At 44.5% G+C, this 19,646-nt stretch overlaps 1 protein-coding gene across 2 annotated transcripts in view; it reads left to right on the forward strand.

Annotated features, from left to right (window-relative positions):
• LOC121574693 (zeta-sarcoglycan) overlaps window positions 1-12,419 on the forward strand; it is a 270,473-nt gene extending 258,054 nt beyond the window's left edge. The window contains exons 8-9 of one of the 2 annotated variants that reach the window (XM_045222803.1): window positions 11,147-11,276; window positions 11,842-12,419. In XM_045222803.1, the coding sequence (XP_045078738.1) occupies window positions 11,147-11,276; window positions 11,842-11,852 (141 nt within the window). In that variant the 3' untranslated portion in view covers window positions 11,853-12,419. Of the gene's footprint in view, window positions 1-11,146 lie in introns of both variants that reach the window. The other variant, XM_045222802.1, reaches the window with a different exon arrangement.
• The last annotated feature ends 7,227 nt before the right edge of the window (window positions 12,420-19,646 follow it).

Here is a 19,646-nt window from a genome sequence, read left to right on the forward strand (position 1 = left end):
TTTATGGAACAGTCTGCCTACCCATGTGAGAGACGCAGACTCGGTCTCAACCTTTAAGTCTTTACTGAAGACTTATCTCTTCAGTAGGTCATATGATTGAGTGTAGTCTGGCCCAGGAGTGTGAAGGGGAACGGAAAGGCTCTGGAGCAACGAACAGCCCTTGCTGTCTCTGCCGGGCCGGTTCCCCTCTCCACTGGGGTTCTCTGCCTCTAACCCTGTTGCAGGGGCTGAGTCACTGGCTTGCTGGTGCTCTTTCATGCCGTCCCTGGGAGGGGTGCGTCACTTGAGTGGGTTGAGTTACTGACGTGATCTTCCTGTCTGGGTTGGCGCCCCCCCTTGGTTTGTGCTGTGGTGGAGACCTCTGTGGGCTATACTCGGCCTTGTCTCAGGATTGTAAGTTGGTGGTTGAGGATATCCCTCTAGTGGTGCGGGGGCTGTGCTTTGGCAGAGTGGGTGGGGTTATATCCTTCCTGTTTGGCCCTGTCCGGGGTTTCTTCGGATGGGGCCACAGTGTCTCCGGACCGCTCCTGTCTCAGCCTCCAGTATTTATGCTGCAGTAGTTTATGTGTCGGGGGGCTGGGGTTAGTTGGTTATACCTGGAGTACTTCTCCTGTCTTATCCAGTGTCCTGTGTGAATTTAAGTATGCTCTCTCTAATTCTCTCGTTCTCTCTTTCTCTCTGAGAACCTGAGCCCTAGGACCATACGTCAGGACTACCGGGCATGATGACACCTTGCTGTCCCCAGTCCGCCTGGCCTTGCTGCTATTCCAGTTTCAACTGTTCTGCCTGCGGTTACGAAACCCCTACCTGTCCCAGACCTGCTGTTTTCAACTCTTAATGATCGGCTATGAAAAGCCAACTGAGAGACCTGAGCACCTAGGACCATACGTCGGGACTACCGGCCGTGGTGACTCCTTGCTGTCCCCAGTCCGCCTGGCCTTGCTGCTATTCCAGTTTCAACTGTTCTGCCTGCGGTTATGGAACCCCTACCTGTCCCAGACCTGCTGTTTTCAACTCTTAATGATCGGCTATGAAAAGCCAACTGAGATTTATTCCTGATTATTATTTGACCATGCTTGTCACTTATGAACATTTTTGAACATCTTGGCATGGTTCTGTTATAATCTTCACCCGGCACAGCCAGAAGAGGACTGGCCACCCCTCATAGCCTGGTTCCTCTCTAGGTTTCTTCCTAGGTTTTCGCCTTTCTAGGGAGTTTTTCCTAGCCACCGTGCTTCTACACCTGCATTACTAGCTGTTTGGGGTTTTAGGCTGGGTTTCTGTACAGCACTTCGAGATATTAGCTGATGTAAGAAGGGCTATATAAAATAAAATTGATTGAAATTGATTGATTAAGCAAATTATTACTCCTAAACAAATTTAGGCTTGCCATGACAAAGGGGGTTGAATATTTATTGACTCAAGACATTTCATATTTTGATTCTTAATGAATTTTGAAGAATTTCTAAAAACATAATTCCACTTTGACATTATGGGGTATTGTGTGTAGGCCAGTGGCACAAAATCTAAATGTATTACATTTTAAATTCAGGCTGTAACACAACTACATTTGGAAAAAGTCAAGGTGTGTGAATCATTTCTGAATGCACTGTACGTCATCAACCATCAGTTCATAACAGATAAATCACAGCTATCCTATGTTTGGCAATGACGATGGTAACCATGACGGTGAAGAGGTCTGTGTTCTGTCTGACATTGTCCTAGTGTCACGCTGAGGCAGCAGACTAGACAGGCACACACACACACACACACACACACAACACACACACTTTTAAAAGACCTATAGGATATATTTCCATTGTTGTCTTTGTCCCCCCTGTCTGTGTGCATCATGCCGTCACTACAGCTGGACTAGGTCTCAGGTTTATTGTGGTGGTAAGTACAGTACTAGGGTCTGTCACTATGGCTGGACTAGATCTCAGGTTTATTGTGATGGTCAGTACAGTACTAGGGTCTGTCACTATGGCTGGACTAGGTCTCAGGTTTATTGTGATGGTCAGTACAGTTATGGGGGTCTGTCACTATGGCTGGACTAGATCTCAGGCTTATTGTGATGGTCAGTACAGTACTAGGGTCTGTCACTATGGTTGGACTAGGTCTCAGGTTTATTGTGGTGGTCAGTACAGTACTGGGGTCTGTCACTATGGCGGGACTAGGTCTCAGGCTTATTGTGATGGTCAGTACAGTACTGGGGTCTGTCACTATGGCTGGACTAGATCTCAGGTTTATTGTGATGGTCAGTACAGTACTGGGGTCTGTCACTATGGCTGGAATAGATCTCAGGTTTATTGTGGTGTTAAGTACAGTACTGGGGTCTGTCACTATGGCTGGACTAGATCTCAGGCTTATTGTGGTGGTCAGTACAGTACTAGGGTCTGTCACTATGGCTGGAAGAGATCTCAGGTTTATTGTGGTGTTAAGTACAGTACTGGGGTCTGTCACTATGGCTGGACTAGATCTCAGGCTTATTGTGGTGGTCAGTACAGTACTAGGGTCTGTCACTATGGCTGGAATAGATCTCAGGTTTATTGTGATGGTCAGTACAGTACTGGGGTCTGTCACTATGGCTGGACTAGATCTCAGGTTTATTGTGATGGTCAGTACAGTACTAGGGTCTGTCACTATGGCTGGACTAGATCTCAGGTTTATTGTGGTGGTCAGTACAGTACTAGGGTCTGTCACTATGGCTGGAATAGATCTCAGGTTTATTGTGATGGTCAGTACAGTACTGGGGTCTGTCACTATGGCTGGATTAGATCTCAGGCTTATTGTGATAGTCAGTACAGTTGTGGGGGTCTGTCACTATGGCTGGACTAGGTCTCAGGCTTATTGTGATGGTCAGTACAGTACTAGGGTCTGTCACTATGGCTGGACTAGGTCTCAGGTTTATTGTGGTGGTCAGTACAGTACTAAGGTCTGTCACTATGGCTGGACTAGATATCAGGTTTATTGTGATGGTCAGTACAGTACTAGGGTCTGTCACTATGGCTGGATTAGGTCTCAGGTTTATTGTGATGGTCAGTACAGTTATGGGGGTCTGTCACTATGGCTGGACTAGGTCTCAGGTTTATTGTGATGGTCAGTACAGTTATGGGGGTCTGTCACTATGGCTGGACTAGGCCTCAGGCTTATTGTGGTGGTCAGTACAGTACTGGGGTCTGTCACTATGGCTGGACTAGGTCTCAGGTTTATTGTGATGGTCAGTACAGTTATGGGGGTCTGTCACTATGGCTGGACTAGTTCTCAGGCTTATTGTGGTGGTCAGTACAGTACTAGGGTCTGTCACTATGGCTGGACTAGGCCTCAGGCTTATTGTGGTGGTCAGTACAGTACTGGGGTCTGTCACTATGGCTGGACTAGGTCTCAGGTTTATTGTGATGGTCAGTACAGTTATGGGGGTCTGTCACTATGGCTGGACTAGATCTCAGGTTTATTGTGATGGTCAGTACAGTACTAGGGTCTGTCACTATGGTTGGACTAGGTCTCAGGTTTATTGTGGTGGTCAGTACAGTACTGGGGTCTGTCACTATGGCGGGACTAGGTCTCAGGCTTATTGTGATGGTCAGTACAGTACTGGGGTCTGTCACTATGGCTGGACTAGATCTCAGGTTTATTGTGGTGGTCAGTACAGTACTAGGGTCTGTCACTATGGCTGGAATAGATCTCAGGTTTATTGTGGTGTTAAGTACAGTACTGGGGTCTGTCACTATGGCTGGACTAGATCTCAGGCTTATTGTGGTGGTCAGTACAGTACTAGGGTCTGTCACTATGGCTGGAAGAGATCTCAGGTTTATTGTGATGGTCAGTACAGTACTAGGGTCTGTCACTATGGCTGGACTAGATCTCAGGCTTATTGTGATGGTAAGTACAGTACTAGGGTCTGTCACTATGGCTGGACTAGATCTCAGGCTTATTGTGGTGGTCAGTACAGTACTAGGGTCTGTCACTATGGCTGGAATAGATCTCAGGTTTATTGTGATGGTCAGTACAGTACTGGGGTCTGTCACTATGGCTGGACTAGATCTCAGGTTTATTGTGATGGTCAGTACAGTACTAGGGTCTGTCACTATGGCTGGACTAGATCTCAGGTTTATTGTGGTGGTCAGTACAGTACTAGGGTCTGTCACTATGGCTGGAATAGATCTCAGGTTTATTGTGATGGTCAGTACAGTACTGGGGTCTGTCACTATGGCTGGACTAGATCTCAGGTTTATTGTGGTGGTCAGTACAGTACTAGGGTCTGTCACTATGGCTGGAATAGATCTCAGGTTTATTGTGATGGTCAGTACAGTACTGGGGTCTGTCACTATGGCTGGACTAGGTCTCAGGCTTATTGTGATGGTCAGTACAGTACTGGGGTCTGTCACTATGGCTGGACTAGATCTCAGGCTTATTGTGGTGGTCAGTACAGTACTAGGGTCTGTCACTATGGCTGGACTAGGTCTCAGGCTTATTGTGATGGTAAGTACAGTACTAGGGTCTGTCACTATGGCTAGTCCCTGGTCAATAGTAGTGCACTGCACTATATAGTGCATAGGATGCCATTGCAGACACAACCGTAGGTTTATCCTAAACAGTATGCTTGTGTGGATATTGGATTACATTACATTTTAGTCATTTAGCAGACTCTCTTATCCAGTACAGGAGCAATTAGTGCTCAAGGGCACATCGACAGATTTTTCACCTAGTCGGCTCAGGGATTAGAACCAGCGACCTTTCGGTTACTGGCACAACGCTCTTAACCACTAAGCTACCTGCCGCCCCAACAATATTTCAGTTGTGTATATTACCTTTTTATTTGATGACTATTATTCCTTAAAGTCATCATTTCATCTCTACTCAGGAAGTAGCAGTCTGCCAGCCAGACGTAACGTTATATAGGTGCTCCCCATACTGTACTGTCTTAGTCATCCTATTTAGCTAGCCTGCCTAAGTAGCCTATGCTGCAGAGCTGTCTGATGAAATCATTTGACTAGTTCTTCAAAGTAGAGAAGGCATACTTCCACCAACTGTCTATCCCTCTCATCGTTGTGTTATGTACATTCCTTGTGTGTATCTAACTCCCTTCAGACCAGCATTCCACATAGTTCTTGACTTAATTTCTGTCTTGAATGATTGAATCTCTCTAGAGAGACAGCGTTCGGCTCACAAAAAAGTTGGTCAATTAGTTGTTTAATAACAATGTTGGTTAATCGCTCAGCACTAGTGACCGTGTGTTCACTTGGCTTCCTGGACTTTTCTGGCACGCTGCTTCTCCTTTGCCTTTTCCACCAATGGTATCAGAGCCATGTGTTTGTGACACCCCCGTCCCAACCCCTTGCTGGGGGATGATGTCAAATGCATGTCTGGTAGTAGCCTCTGTAGCCATTAGCAGCCATTTCTAGAACAATCTCTAGTATCCACAGTAGTTGAGGAACAATACAGTCATGATTCCCTTTGGCATCAATGTGGACAGACATGACCAGCTATCCTATAGCATTAGATCCTGTACTGTGTTTCTGTGGTTATCTGTAGCTGCCGCAAATACTATATACACTGAGTGTACAAAACATTATGAACACTTTCCTAATATTGAGTTGAATCCCCTTGTGCCCTCAGAACAGTCTCAATTCGCCGTAGCATGGACTACAAAGTGTTCGAAAGCGTTCCACAGGGATGCTGGCCCATGTTGACTCCAATGCAAACTGTAAAGCGTGAAAAACCCAGCAGCGTTGCAGTTCTTGACACACTCAAACCTGTGCGCCTGGCACCTACTACCATACCCCATTCAAAGGCACTTAAATATATTTCTTGCCCATTCACCCTCTGAATGGCACACATACATCATCCATGTCTCAATTGTCTCAAGGCTTAAAAATCCTTCTTTAACCTGTCTCCTTCCCTTCATCTACACTGATTGAAGTGGATTTGAACAAGTGACATCAATAAGGGATCATAGCTTTCACCTGGATTCACCTGGTCAGTCTGTCATGGAAAGAGCAGGTGTTCCTAATGTTTTGTACACTCAGTGTACATTCGTTTTGCCTCAGTTGTATGTAGGCTGAATGAATCCTAATTTGAGATGAATGTCAAGGGGGAATTTATTGATTTTTTTCATGAAAAATGTAGTTTAGCCCACACTTATCTGAAGTTATGATTCACATAATCTTCCACTCTAAATTGATTTTATGTAACTTCTGTGATATCTCTCTCTCTCTCTGTGTCTCTCTGTCTCTCTCTCTCTCTCTCTCTCTCTCTCTCTCTCTCTCTCTCTCTCTCTCTCTCTCTCTCTCTCTCTCTCTCTCTCTCTCACACACACACACAGACACACACACACAGACACACACACACACACACACACACACACACACAGACACACACACACACCAACCTTTCCACTTTCCCTTCCATAAAACTTAGACTTCACCCTATTTCACTTCACTTTCAGGGCTAAATTAGGTTTGAGGATAAACAGAGATGGCTCTTGAGACTCTTGAGATGAGGACATCCTTGGTGTCGTGGAGAGGGAAGGGAACATTAAACTCACAAGAGGGTTCGTCATAGCTCTCTCCAACAGGCCCCCAGGGGCTGTGATTGCAGCATGCATCTTTTCAGTGTAATATAACCTTAACACAATTTAGAGGAGGAGGTTTCTTTCTGGTTCGATTAAATCCCCCCTCTCTTCATTAGCCTACTGCTCGATTGGCTTTGGGGCATTGGAATGAATCATCAATTATATCCACTGTCTTTTTTAATACCATTCATAATTCATGAAGTTGCTCTGTTTTAATTTCACACCGATTCTATCTCAAAAGGGCGTCTTTGTGTGTTTGTTGACTGAGGCTGTTGCGTGTGTTGGTGTGTGTTGTGTGTGTGTGTGTGACATTGTGGTGTGTGTTATGCTACTAGGGACCAGAATCATCTGGAGAGGAAAAACTCTAGGCCCTAGTTATAGCCTGGAGTTATATCATATAATTCAGCTACAGCTAGGGGCCAGAATCATCTGGAGAGGAAAAAAGGTTACTATTTGCGCCCACAGTATGGTTATGTCCCTAATGGCACCCTATTCCCTATATAGTGCACTACTTTTGACTAGAGCCATATGCGGAATAGGGTGCCATTTGCCTCACACTAGTCAGAGAGACAGGTCTTTCCAGTGGTGCTGGTCCACATTAGTATCAGTGTGATTAATGGGACATTGTCTGAGACAATGGAAACACTAGCTTCTCTCCATCCACCTCTTCCCATTTCCTCCATTGTCATGTGACATTCTCATGTAGGCTCATTCTTGGAGGGTAATGGACTGTGTAATGCACTCAGATGGTCCTAGTCATTTGTACCTCCTCCGTGAGTGTGTGTGTGTGTGTGGTTGTGTGTGCCTGCATACTTGTGCACTCCCAGGCATCACCTCCGCAAGGGCACCACTTTCGTCCTTCAACTCCCCTTTCCTCCCACCCCCCTGCCGACATGCTGAGGCACTAAAAGGGTTTCGGTTCAGGATACCTTCCTCCTCCTCTCTCTTCTCCTCCCTCCTCTTCCCTCTCTCTCTTCTCCAGCTGCGTCGGGAGAAATCATCCATGAAAAATGTTTTGACCGCCTATAATTGCCCGTCCCCACTCGTTCAGGATAGGAAGGAGTGGGGGGGTAGGCTAAGGAAGCTAGCATCTGCCCCATAAACATAACGTGGAGGGGCTGCTAGCGCTGCGCTAGCTACTGCTGCTGCTGTGACAGGGACTAATACTTACAGACACTTTCATTTGGGATGTGTGTCAACTCTAATCCTTTAATAAGCTGGCCCAAATTATTTCTGCTCTCTTTTTTCCACTCCCCCCTCCTCCTTTCCCCTCGTTCTTTCTCCGTTTTTTTCTCTCCTTTTTGGGGTTATGATATGATGACAGTGCACTGTTAGGTGTTATTTGAGGTTTGTTGTTCCATTGTGGGTCGGTGTCGATATGGAGAGGAGGTCCTGGGGAATCTGATTGGTTTAGAAACCCCCCGGTGCCAGTGATCTCTCCTCCCATAGGTGGAGAGGGCAGAGAGAGTCATTTCCCCTATCATGGAGCAATATGCTAAAATCAAATCTCCCTGGAGTATATTATCTAATACTCAAACGCTATATATTTTTATTGGCCTTTATGAAATCCATAAACCTATTTTATTATTATTATTAGTATTATTATTATTATATGAAGAAGTTTTGTGAGACGTAAATAGCCATAATCAGACCTGAAGTAAAGCTTCTATTACTCAAGCCTTCATAGAATAGAACAGGAGACTTCTGGATGTTGGAAGTATATAGTCTCCCTACCTTCTTCTCTGGGACCACCAGCCATTTCCCATACAGTATGTGTTGTAGCCCTGGACTAGCACAATTTATGATGCTAGTCAAGGGCTTGGCCAATAGTTGACTAGTTTTGAATGGTGTGTTAGTGCAGGGTTAAAATAAATATGTGCGACAGCGGGTGGTGCCCAATGAGAGGGGTGGGAAACACTGCACTATAGCTTGATATGTACACAGCTGTTGTTAGCACTGTTTACCAATGTTGTACTAGATCACCACTGCTCTAGCTAGGGCCCTGTGCAATGCACAGTCATGTGACATGACTGGATTGGAACCTTTATTTAAAGCCTTTTCATCAAACTGTCACCTTTTCTTTTTATGTCAGATGGTCCAGCACCATTGCTTTCATTTTTGGTCAAATTCTCATTTCTGGATAAGGCTTAAAATACAGGATAAAATCTTGTTATGTCACATGATTGCGCAAAACACAGGGCCCTATTCCATGTTGTATTGGTGTCTGGTCTGGTGTTTTTCAATCCAACCATCAGGAACCACCCGCATTTCACACATTGGATGTATTTCAACACTAGCACACCTGATTCAACTAATGAAGGGCTTGATTAATAGTTAATGTGACTAGTCGAATCTGACGTGCCAGTGTTAAAGGACCGGAGGACTGGTTTTAGAAACACGCCACTAAGGTACATTAGCAGCTATTTAGCATCTTGTCTTGCTGGCTCATACATCTCTACAGGTTACTGCACCCTCGCCGTCCTGTAGGTTCACAACACCGCTCCATGATGCATCAGGTTAGCCAATCCCTGCAGATTAGGTAAACATTGGCATTTCTACGGCTTAGCTGTACCCTAACCATTTTGTAGGATTCTGCTACCTGTCAGACCCCTATATTGCTGCGCCTAACATGGTAGCATCAGACCTGTGGAGCTAGCTAGCGACCAGGGCCGACCAGGCCAGACCTGTGGAGTTAGCTAGCGGCCAGGGCCGACCAGGCCAGACCTGTGGAGTTAGCTAGCGGCCAGGGCCGACCAGGCCAGACCTGTGGAGTTAGCTAGCGGCCAGGGCCGACCAGGCCAGACCTGTGGAGTTAGCTAGCGGGCAGGCCAGACCTGTGGACTATGCACTATTAGCGGGGCTCCAGGTAATCAAAGGAAAGATGAGAAACATGGCGGCGGCTGTCGTCTCTGATCCATCATCATGCTGGGGAGAGGAGGAAGGAGGGAGTCAGGGAGGGAGGGAGTGTGTCTGGGCTCTTGTTTGTGTTTACGCTGGTGGAGATATGCCCTGTCAGCTCGCCGAGACGCCATTACTTACACTAATTGGTTCGCCACCGCCGGCGTATATCTGACTACCCGCGCTCTCTTTCCTGGTTCCTACACTTTCTCTCTCTCTCTCTCTCACTCTCTTTATTTATCTCTCTCTCTCGCTCTCTCTCTCTCTCACTCTCTTTATTTCTCTCTCTCTCTCTCTCACTCTCTTTATTTCTCTCTCTCTCTCTCTCTCTCTCTCTCTCTCTCTCTCTCTCTCTCTCTCACTCTCTTTATTTCTCTCTCTCTCGCTCTCTCTCTCTCTCTCTCTCTCTCTCTCTCTCTCTCTCACTCTCTTTATTTCTCTCTCTCTCGCTCTCTCTCTCTCTCTCTCTCTCTCTCTCTCTCTCTCTCTCTCTCTCTCTCTCTCTCTCTCTCTCTCTCTCTCTCTCTGCAATGTCACTCTCTCCATTTTGTATATTTCTCTCTTCTCCTTCATCATGAAAATGGGTACATGAATGATGGTGGGTAAATGCCGGGAAAGATTACCGGGTAGCGAGCTACTTAAGGCTGTCAAGGAGTGCTCTCGTTACTATATACTTAGATAAATACATATATAAATAAATAAATAAATAGATAAATGAATAAATATCCGTCAATAAATAAGAGGGGATCTAATGAGTTCTAAGTTGATCGCTGCCGGTTTCAATCTCAATACCAGGAGCACTCCGCTTTTGAAATATAAATATCTCTCTATCCCTCTCTCTACCCCTCTCTCTCCCCCTCTCTCTCTTTATATTTCTCTCTCTCCTTCTCTCTCTCGCCCCTCCATTACATCGTTAGCGGTGTGTATGACACTTCACAAACGATACACACTCCTAATGAAGGCTCTACTAATGGAGTGTATGGTGCTCATTACTCGGGGAGAGGAGATGCTACTGACTGACTGCTGCTGGTGCTTCTGCACAGGTGTTTTCTCTCGACAGATGGAGAGGCGATGGTCGCGTGAGGGTGTTGAACTCAGAAATAGAATCCATAGAAAGGCCTTGGAACCTCTAACCCTGGCAATTTGACTGGTAAACTCATGGGTACACTCGCAATGGCTGCCTGGTATTGTGATGCAATCATTTCCATGGTAATCTGTGGTTGAACTGGACAGCAAGTGTCCCTCTGCCCTCTGACAGCCCATTTCATCGTGGAGAGACTGTATGATACGAGTGTCACGACATGGAGAGCTAGTTAGTGCAGGAGTGAGGAACCAGGCAGTGACCAGAATGGCCGTGCTATAGCTAATGAGCTTCTTTCTTTCTTTCTTTCTTTCTTTCTTTCTTTCTTTCTTTCTTTCTTTCTTTCTTTCTTTCTTTCTTTCTTTCTTTCTTTCTTTCTTTCTTTCTTTCTTTCTTTCTTTCTTTCTTTCTTTCTTTCTTTCTTTCTTTCTTTCTTTCTGTCTGTCTGTCTGTCTGTCTGTCTGTCTGTCTGTCTGTCTGTCTGTCTGTCTGTCTGTCTGTCTGTCTGTCTGTCTGTCTGTCTGTCTGTCTTCCCTTCCTTCTGTTTTATATCTTACATGGTATTGTCTTTTTTCCCCTCTTTCTCTCTCCAGATCTTTTTAGATTCCAACACAATTCGTCTGGGGAACATTCCTCACGGAACAGCGGCGGACCCGCTGCACGGGGCACCGGGCACCACGTACCCCAAACAGACTGTGTACGAGCTGTGCGTGTGCCCAAGCGGTAAGCTCTACCTGTCCCCGGCTGAGAAGGGCTCCACCTGCCAGACGACCAGCAACGTGTGTCTATGGAGCTGAGAGAGGGGGGGCCAGCGGACCGCTGAACACCAGAAAGGCCTTCCCCTCGTTAGGATCCCAGTCCAGGATACCAGGACCCCAACAGACCCTGTTCCCCATCCATCGATAGATTTACTTTCTTTGACAGACATTCTTCATTTTCTTTCTTTCTCTGTGGCGTTCTCTCTCTCTTTCTTTCTTCTCTCCTTCTCTCTCTCTCTCTCTCTTTTCTCTTCTTCCTTCTTTCTTTGTATTACTTTTCCTCTTTCTTTCCGTCAGTTGTTATTTCTTTCTCTAATCCTCTCTGTCGTTCTCTCTCCTGCTCTCTTTCTCCTCCCTTTGTCATCTCTCTCTCTCTCAGTCCTCCCAAATGAAGTAGAAAAATCAGGAATCCCTAGAATGAGGCTTGGGGGGAAAAAAGCCCCTTCTTCCAAACTTTTAATGGAACAAAAAACGATATAAAGTGACGATTTGTTCTCTCCTTTTGTTTTCTATTTTTCTATCGTTCTCAGATGGGGAATGAGTGTTGCGCCGCCGCCGGGCCCAACTTGAACCGAGAGATTTGCGCGGACTGATCTGTTTTTCTAAGAAAGCGATACACAGGTGCCTTTGCTATTGTTGGTAAAGCACATCACCTCCAACGTTCTCATCATCTTCAGTGGACCATCGTTAACTCACTGGAAAACTAACTGTCTCTGGCTTTTAGCCCTATAGAAATCTCTATACAGACTTCAAGTACAGTTTGATTTTTTTTCCTCTGATGTTTTCTTGATAAAAAAAAAGCACAAAATTATGCCATGTGTATAACAATACCAATAAAATGAAAAATAAAACAATATTGTTTTATAAAAACATCCTGAATCTGAGAATGCTCCGGGGTTGACTTTCTACTTTTTAATTTGAAGTGCTATGGTTATGTGTATGTTCTACATGTTGAGGTTGTGACCAATTCCCTGCTCTGAAACCATGGTCTAATGTAACATAAAGTAATAACACAACAAAGTGCAGTATTTCTCCTTTGTCTATCAGAGCTGAATCACAATTGTATTTATTTAGTTTGCCAGGTAAGTTGCCTGAGAACACATTCTCATTTACAGCAATGACAGGGGAGAGGAGGGGGGATGAATGAGGCAATTGGAAGCTGGGGATGATTAGGTGGCCATGATGGTATGAGGGCCAGATTGGGAATTTAGCCATGACACCGGGGTTAACACCCCTATTCTTACGATAAGTGCCATGTGATCTTTAGGACACCCGTTTAACGTCCCGACCGAAAGACAGCACGTTATGCAGGGCAATGTCCCCTTCACTGCCCTGGTGTAGCATCACCATGGAAACTATTAGGCTGAGCCAAAAAAAATATTTTAGGCTTTTAATTCTATTGAGCACTACAGACTTATCATATAAGGTTGGTATACCCAATCTGATGATTATTTGATTAGGAAGTTATACTTATTGTACCCTCACAAGACTCCAGGGCTCTCTAAAATACAGTATGTCCCACTTCTGTCACAACAAGATGACCTCATACAGCCTCCATTCAATCAGGATGCCCTCCTGAAAGAATCTGACAAGAGCAACAGCAACTTGTGGCCAGTCTGGAAACAACAGTTGGGTTTGTTGTGAGATGGGGCTGGGGCCAGGATTCAAACCAAATGCGCCGACATTGCACTACACTTGACTTTTATTAAAGGTAATTTCCCTGACTTTCACAGAGATCGCATTCGCTGTAAACGCCACAGATGTCGGCTTAAACATAAATTACCTTTTAAAAGTAAAATGTAGTGAGATGTCTGAGCATTGTGGTTTGTTTGAATCCCATTCCCAGTCTCTTTTGAGTCTTGGTCAAATGTAAGGAAACTGGGGAGAGTTTATAGTTATGATATTTAACTATCCAACCACCATGGTATTCACATACAACTACAAACAATATGGACACAATACGTTTTGTAAGTATTAAGTGGATACATTGATTTAAAAAAGAAACATATTTTTATTAATATTCACATGTATGTAAATACACAACCACATGTTTTAATAATGATTTAAACATATATAAAAAAAAAAAATTGATTCTATGCAATGTGTTTGTAAGATTGTTGTGAGGCGGCAATATTATCCAATGACAAAATCTGTTTGGAGTTTTCTTTCTTGTTGTATGCAAACTGTTTTCCTGCTTTCTTTGCATCCATTCCATCCATACAAAAAGGTTGAAGATCAAGACATAGAAACTTACAAGGTGACTCCGATTTTGAAATGCGGCGTCGGGGTCTGAGTCAAATTTACCATGAAATAGGACATCTTCATAAAACCATGCGGTCAGCCGCACTGGTGATGTGGCCTCTCCTTCTTTTCCTCACTCTCTCGGTTTACCACCTCTTCAGGAGATGGAAGGCGCTGCCTGGGCCTGTAAATAAGGGAGGAGGAGGAGGAGGAGGAGGAGGAGGAGGAGGGTAAACTAAACACTAGAGGCCATGTCACGGTCTTATATCTCATATTCTCTTCCACATTTAAGAAGATGGAAGGATGTGAAGATGGGAGGATGTGAAGATGGGAGGATGTGAAGATGGAAGGATGTGAAGATGGGAGGATGAGAAGATGGGAGGATGAGAAGATGGAGGGATGAGAAGACGGAATGATGTGAAGATGGGAGGATGAGAAGATGGGAGGATGAGAAGATGGAGGGATGAGAAGACAGAAGGATGTGAAGATGGGAGGATGAGAAGATGGAGGGATGAGAAGACGGAAGGATGAGAAGATGGAGGGATAAGAAGACGGAAGGATGTGAAGATGGGAGGATGAGAAGATGGGAGGATGAGAAGATGGAGGGATGAGAAGATGGGAGGATTGGAGGAATGAGAAGATGGGAAGAAGGGATGGTGGGAGTTCTGAAGTAGCGAGGTCAAACAACTGCTTTAGTAAAGTTATATGTGAGTTATTATTATAGGGAACTTTACTGGCTGTCATAGGTGGGTTGGTGTGGGTGGGTGCATATTTGCCTGTGTGTGTGTGTGCACTTGCCTGTTTGCTTGCCTGAATGCCTGTACCCGTGCAGTCACATTTGCATACTTGGCCACAAACACACATACAGTACCTGTGTGTGTACACAAACATCATTGTCATAAAGTGCGCTGAATGACCCAAGCTGTGCCGTGCTCATACTGGTCTCATTGCCAATTCATGGTATGCTCCGTCTGTCTGGCAGTGGATAGGGCCAGTCAGAGATATGGTCCAGACCTGGCACTCTTCTATCTGGGTCTGAATAATTTAACACTACCCGAATCCACATGACACGAGTGATTCTCTCATTCTGATTGGATCAGCTTGAGTTTTCTCTTCCTGTCTGGACTTAGACAGGTCTGTGGTTGGTGGAGGACACTGGGAGAATATGATGTTTGCTCTCCAGGCTGGAGTGATTTTGTTTGAGCTCCTCAGGAGGGAGAGGAGAGGCACTTGGAGTGTCTGGACAGGGGTTCCCAAACTCGCTCCTGCCCCTGCCCCCCCCCCCCAACTCATCATCAAGCATTGATTATTTGAATCAGCTGTGTAGTGCTAGGGCAAAAACCTAAACGTGCACCCAGGGGGGGCCCAGGACCGAGTTTGGGAAACTCTGCTCTAGGATGTGCCTTGGGACATGGGATAGTCATGTCCACAGAACCTCTTTTGATTCATATACACACACACACACACACACACATTTGGTACACACACGTGTGTAGACTCAGGCATATCACGTTATGTCACTCATAAGTATTCATGATTGTGGACTAACACAACACGTCTTATCTCTTCCAACACAGAGACACACATATGCTCTCTCTCTCTTTCTCTCTCTCTCTTTTTCTCTCCTCTAAGATGACAGTGGCAGGATGATGAATGTGGATCTGCATCACAGCCTAGCTCCTCCCAGGCCAGGGGTGCAGAGAGAGAGAGAGAGTAGAGGAGACAAGATAATGGTATTTCATTTTCTCTTAACACTCAAATCAAATGTTATTCATCACATGCTTTGTAAACAACAGGTGTAGACTAACAGTGAAGTGCTTACTTAGGGGCCCTTCCCAACTACGCAGAGATGAAAAAAAAAAGAGAAATAATAGAAAAATAATAACAGGAGGAATAAATACACAATGAGTAACGATAACTTGGCTATATACATGGGGTACTGAGTCGATGTGAAGGGGTACAGGGTAATTGAGGTAGATATGTACATATAGGTAGGGGTAAGGTGACTAGGCAACAGGATAAATAATTAACAGGCGTTCCTGGACACAGGGACTATGGTGGTCTGCTTGAAACATGTAAGTATTACAGACTGGGTCAGGGAGAGGTGGAAAATGTCAGTGAAGACACTTTCCATCGGCTACGGAGAGCAAGATCACACGGTTGTCCGGAACTGCTGGAGCTGTCATGCATGGTTCAGTGTTGCTTACCTCGGAGTGAGCATAGAAGGAATGTAGCTTGTCTGGTAGGCTCGCAACTGGGTTTCCCTTTGTAATCTGTGATAGTTTGCAAGCCCTGCCACATCCGATGAGCATTAGAGCCGGCGTAGGAGTCGATCTTAGTCCCGTATTGACGTTTTGATGGCTCGTCGGAGGTTGTTGCGGGATTTCTAATAAGTGTCCGGATTAGTGTCAATATCACACAATATCTAGGTACATAGTACAGTGCAAATTACAAAACTATATATATATATATATACTGTATATAAAATGGCTGTCTCTTCACGGTCCCCTTTGTGCAGTAAGGTGCTCTTTTTTTTTTTTTACTGTTTAAAAAAACAACGTGTGGCACTATACAGCTCGTTAAGTGTGTTCTTAGTGCCATCATCAGTTTGTGGTGGTAAATAGATAGCTACAGAAAAATATAGATAAACTCTCTTGGTAAACAGTATGGTCAGCAGCTTATCATAGTTATTCTAACTCAGGCGAGCAAAACCTCAAGTCTTCCATAACTTTAGAGATTGCGCGCCAGCTGTTGTTAACAAAGAGACACACACCTCCCCCAACGAACCCGAAGATGCCATTCGGTCTTGACGATGCATAGAAAAACCAGCTAGATGCATATTCTCCATGTCCTTGTTCAACCACGACTCCGAGAAACATCGCATATTACAGTTCTTTAGGTCCCGTTGATAGGATAGTCTCAAAGGAGCTCGTCCAGTTTGTTCTCCAGTGATTGTGCGTTGGCCAATAGAACGGAGGGTAGAGGCAGTTTATTTACTCATCGACGTAGTCTGGTCAGGGAGCCGCTCGTTTGCCTCTCTTGCACCGTCTCTTCCTCTTCCGAGTCCCGGGGATTAGGGCCTGGTCCGGAATGAGCAGTATATCTACAGCTGCCGACTCGTTGAAGTAAAAATCTTCATTCAAATCGAGGTTAGCGATCGCTGTTCTGATGTCCAGAAGCTGTTTTCGGTCATAGGAAATTATGGTGGTGTCCAATTATTTATTTTAATCAGCGTAAATAAACTGACAAAACAGCAGAATTGGACAGGAGCCCCGTAAGACAGCAGCTATCCACTGCAGCGCCATCTTTGTAGAATAAGTTGTCATTTTAGTCATTTAGCAGACACTCTTATCCAGAGCGACTTACTAGAGCAATTAGGGTTACGTGCCTTGCTCAAGAGCACATCAGCAGATTTCTCACCTCATCTTCTCAGGGATTCGAACCAGCGAGCTTTTGGTAACTGGCTCAACACTCTTAACCGCTAGGCTACCTGTCAGCCTAAATTTCATATAAGTTACATACTCAGCAGGAAGAGAAGGACCCCATCTCTGGCTCCATCACCCCATCACTGTGCTGTTATCACTGATACCATACTGACAGACCGTGAGGGGGAAGGGTGAATGTGTGTGCGAGGGGGGATCTGTGTGATAATTTACATTTTAGTCATTTAGCGGACGCTCTTATCCAGAGCGATTTACAGTTAGTGAGTGCATACATTTTTCATACTGGCCCCCCGTGGGAATCGAACCCACAACCCTGGCATTGCAAGCGCCATGCTCTACCAACTGAGCTACACGGGACACTGTGTATGTGTGTTAACGTAGAATACATATGTGTGTTAACGTGGATTTTTTTTGGTAATTTGACTGCATTGTTTTGCTTCTTCTAAATCATAATATGTATAAATTAAGAGATTAAGGTGAGGCTATTATCGTAGCAATACAGCTAATGAGATTGCATATGGTCACTTTAATTCTTAATAAATACTAGTTACATTTGGACGGTTCTGCAATTGCTGCAATTGCTACTTCAAGGTGTACCCTTGAGACTTGTTAATGTACAATATGACAGGAATCATATTCTGTCATGTTCCTACTAATACAATCCTCCCATCAGCGCATTCAACCACATATACTTTTTTTATGCGAGCAATCATCCAGAACATTACGCTAGTCAGTGGCCCTATTTGGCCTTAATGGGTCATTTAAATCACCAGAAAAACGTTCCTATTAAATTGATTTGGGGGGAGGGGGGGTTGGTACTGTATCGTAACTATGCACAGAGGGACATATAGTGTAGACCTCTATGTGTTCCTTCTGTTCCTGTGGGAGGGTCTGTTCCTGTACTAGATGTTAAATAGAATACCACAAATGGACAATAGCATCGTTAAAGTGCATTGTGGCGGTTGAATGTGGTGTGTGCTGTAAGAGTCCACTCTACCAAGTGCTAAAAGGGCGAGTGTCCTCCATACACCTCCAAGTACCATATCTGCAGTTGGTGACTTCAAACAGGTACATAACTCCTGGGATCCCCAACATAAATTGAAATAATAGTGAAACTTTAATGTCACCACATAATCATCCTCTCCAATCTCCAATAAAACGCATTTTCCCCAGATATCCGATGATAATCTCCTTCTACTCTTCCTTGTATGACCTAATAGTTGGTGACAGGCAATTTCGTGGTCGCCTCTACCGATGAGAAGGAAGTGATATTGGGTTAAGGTTTATTGGGTCAACGGGATATTGACGCATCCATCAAATAATTGTTTCAGTGGTGTGTGTGTGTGTAGGAGTGTGTTTATCACTCCCTCTGGCTATGGCGAGCGTTGTCACTTAGAGCATTGGTTAGACTGGTTGTTATGACACTGCCAGAGGTAATCCCCATAGCAACATTAACGCCAGCTAACGCTAAAATTGTTCTATTTTTGTTGACTATCCTCTGTGGAGAATTCTGCATTTGCTCAGGCTCTAGCATATTTTGGCTCTAATTGGTGACTGAGCATGGTTAGATTATGCATATTGATATGAACTGTTTGTCCTGTCATGTTTGTGTAATTAAATGATGAGCTATTATCAGTCAGTATGTGTGGCTGATCAGTGTTACTAGGACTATAGCCGTGTCAGAATACCTGGACTTGCGTTCTAAATAGTAGGCATTTTGGGTATGCGAAAATAGAATGTTTTATAGTATGAGAAATTTCGAAAATGTTCTTCGCTTTAAATGCCATACTCTTTTCGACTTTTCATCTAGCATGAATTTGCTGCTATTGATGAAGATAATCGTTTCTTCAGACCCACGTGTGTTTGACAATGAAGTGATAATGCCAGAGAAGTCAGTATTTAGAGGATATATTGGCACGGGTGTTGTTTGTTCTAAATGTTCCATTGCCATACTGGCTGGCAACGTTCTTATTCCTTGCTTGATAGCTAGCCAACTACAGCTAATTTACAGTCAAGTCAAAAAGTGCAGCCAGAATAACAGCAAAGCAGCTGCATTTGCATTTGTTTAAGCTGTTTTCTAGTGACATTTATTTGGGTACATCCATAACAATGAGCTAATGAGGCGCGATTTTGCCTGGCATAGAAAATGTGCTCACTCGTCAGGACACTGTTGTTCAGAGGAGCTAGCCAACAACACAGCTAACACAATCACTTCAAATTGAAGCTGGAAAGACTGCAAACTAGCTGCACTTTGTTTCGTTTCACCTTTTTTCAATTGACATTTCTTTGTATATATCCATAAAAATGATGCCAGCTGATTCATGATTTCGACTGGCTGAGAAACGCTGCCTGCCTGTCTGTCTCATCCCGACACGTTCATTACTATGGGACAGTTGGAGATCGAATTTGAATATTGAAACAATGTTGCAAATGTCAGAGAGACAGACAGCAAGGTTTATACAAATCTCGCTGTTGAAAACTAAATGTTAGTCTAAAAGAAATGTGAGATCATGTCTAGATGCTTTTTATAGTGGAGATCAAGTTCATAAAGTGCCTGGCTGGGCTAATGAGACAGTGGATTGCGCAGTCAGATGGAACAGAGTAAATTGGCATTTTAACATCATAGATTTAGCCGGTGGTAACTTGTGGAA

This window comes from Coregonus clupeaformis, chromosome 10, assembly GCF_020615455.1.
Source record: "Coregonus clupeaformis isolate EN_2021a chromosome 10, ASM2061545v1, whole genome shotgun sequence".
NCBI classification, from domain to species: domain Eukaryota; kingdom Metazoa; phylum Chordata; class Actinopteri; order Salmoniformes; family Salmonidae; genus Coregonus; species Coregonus clupeaformis.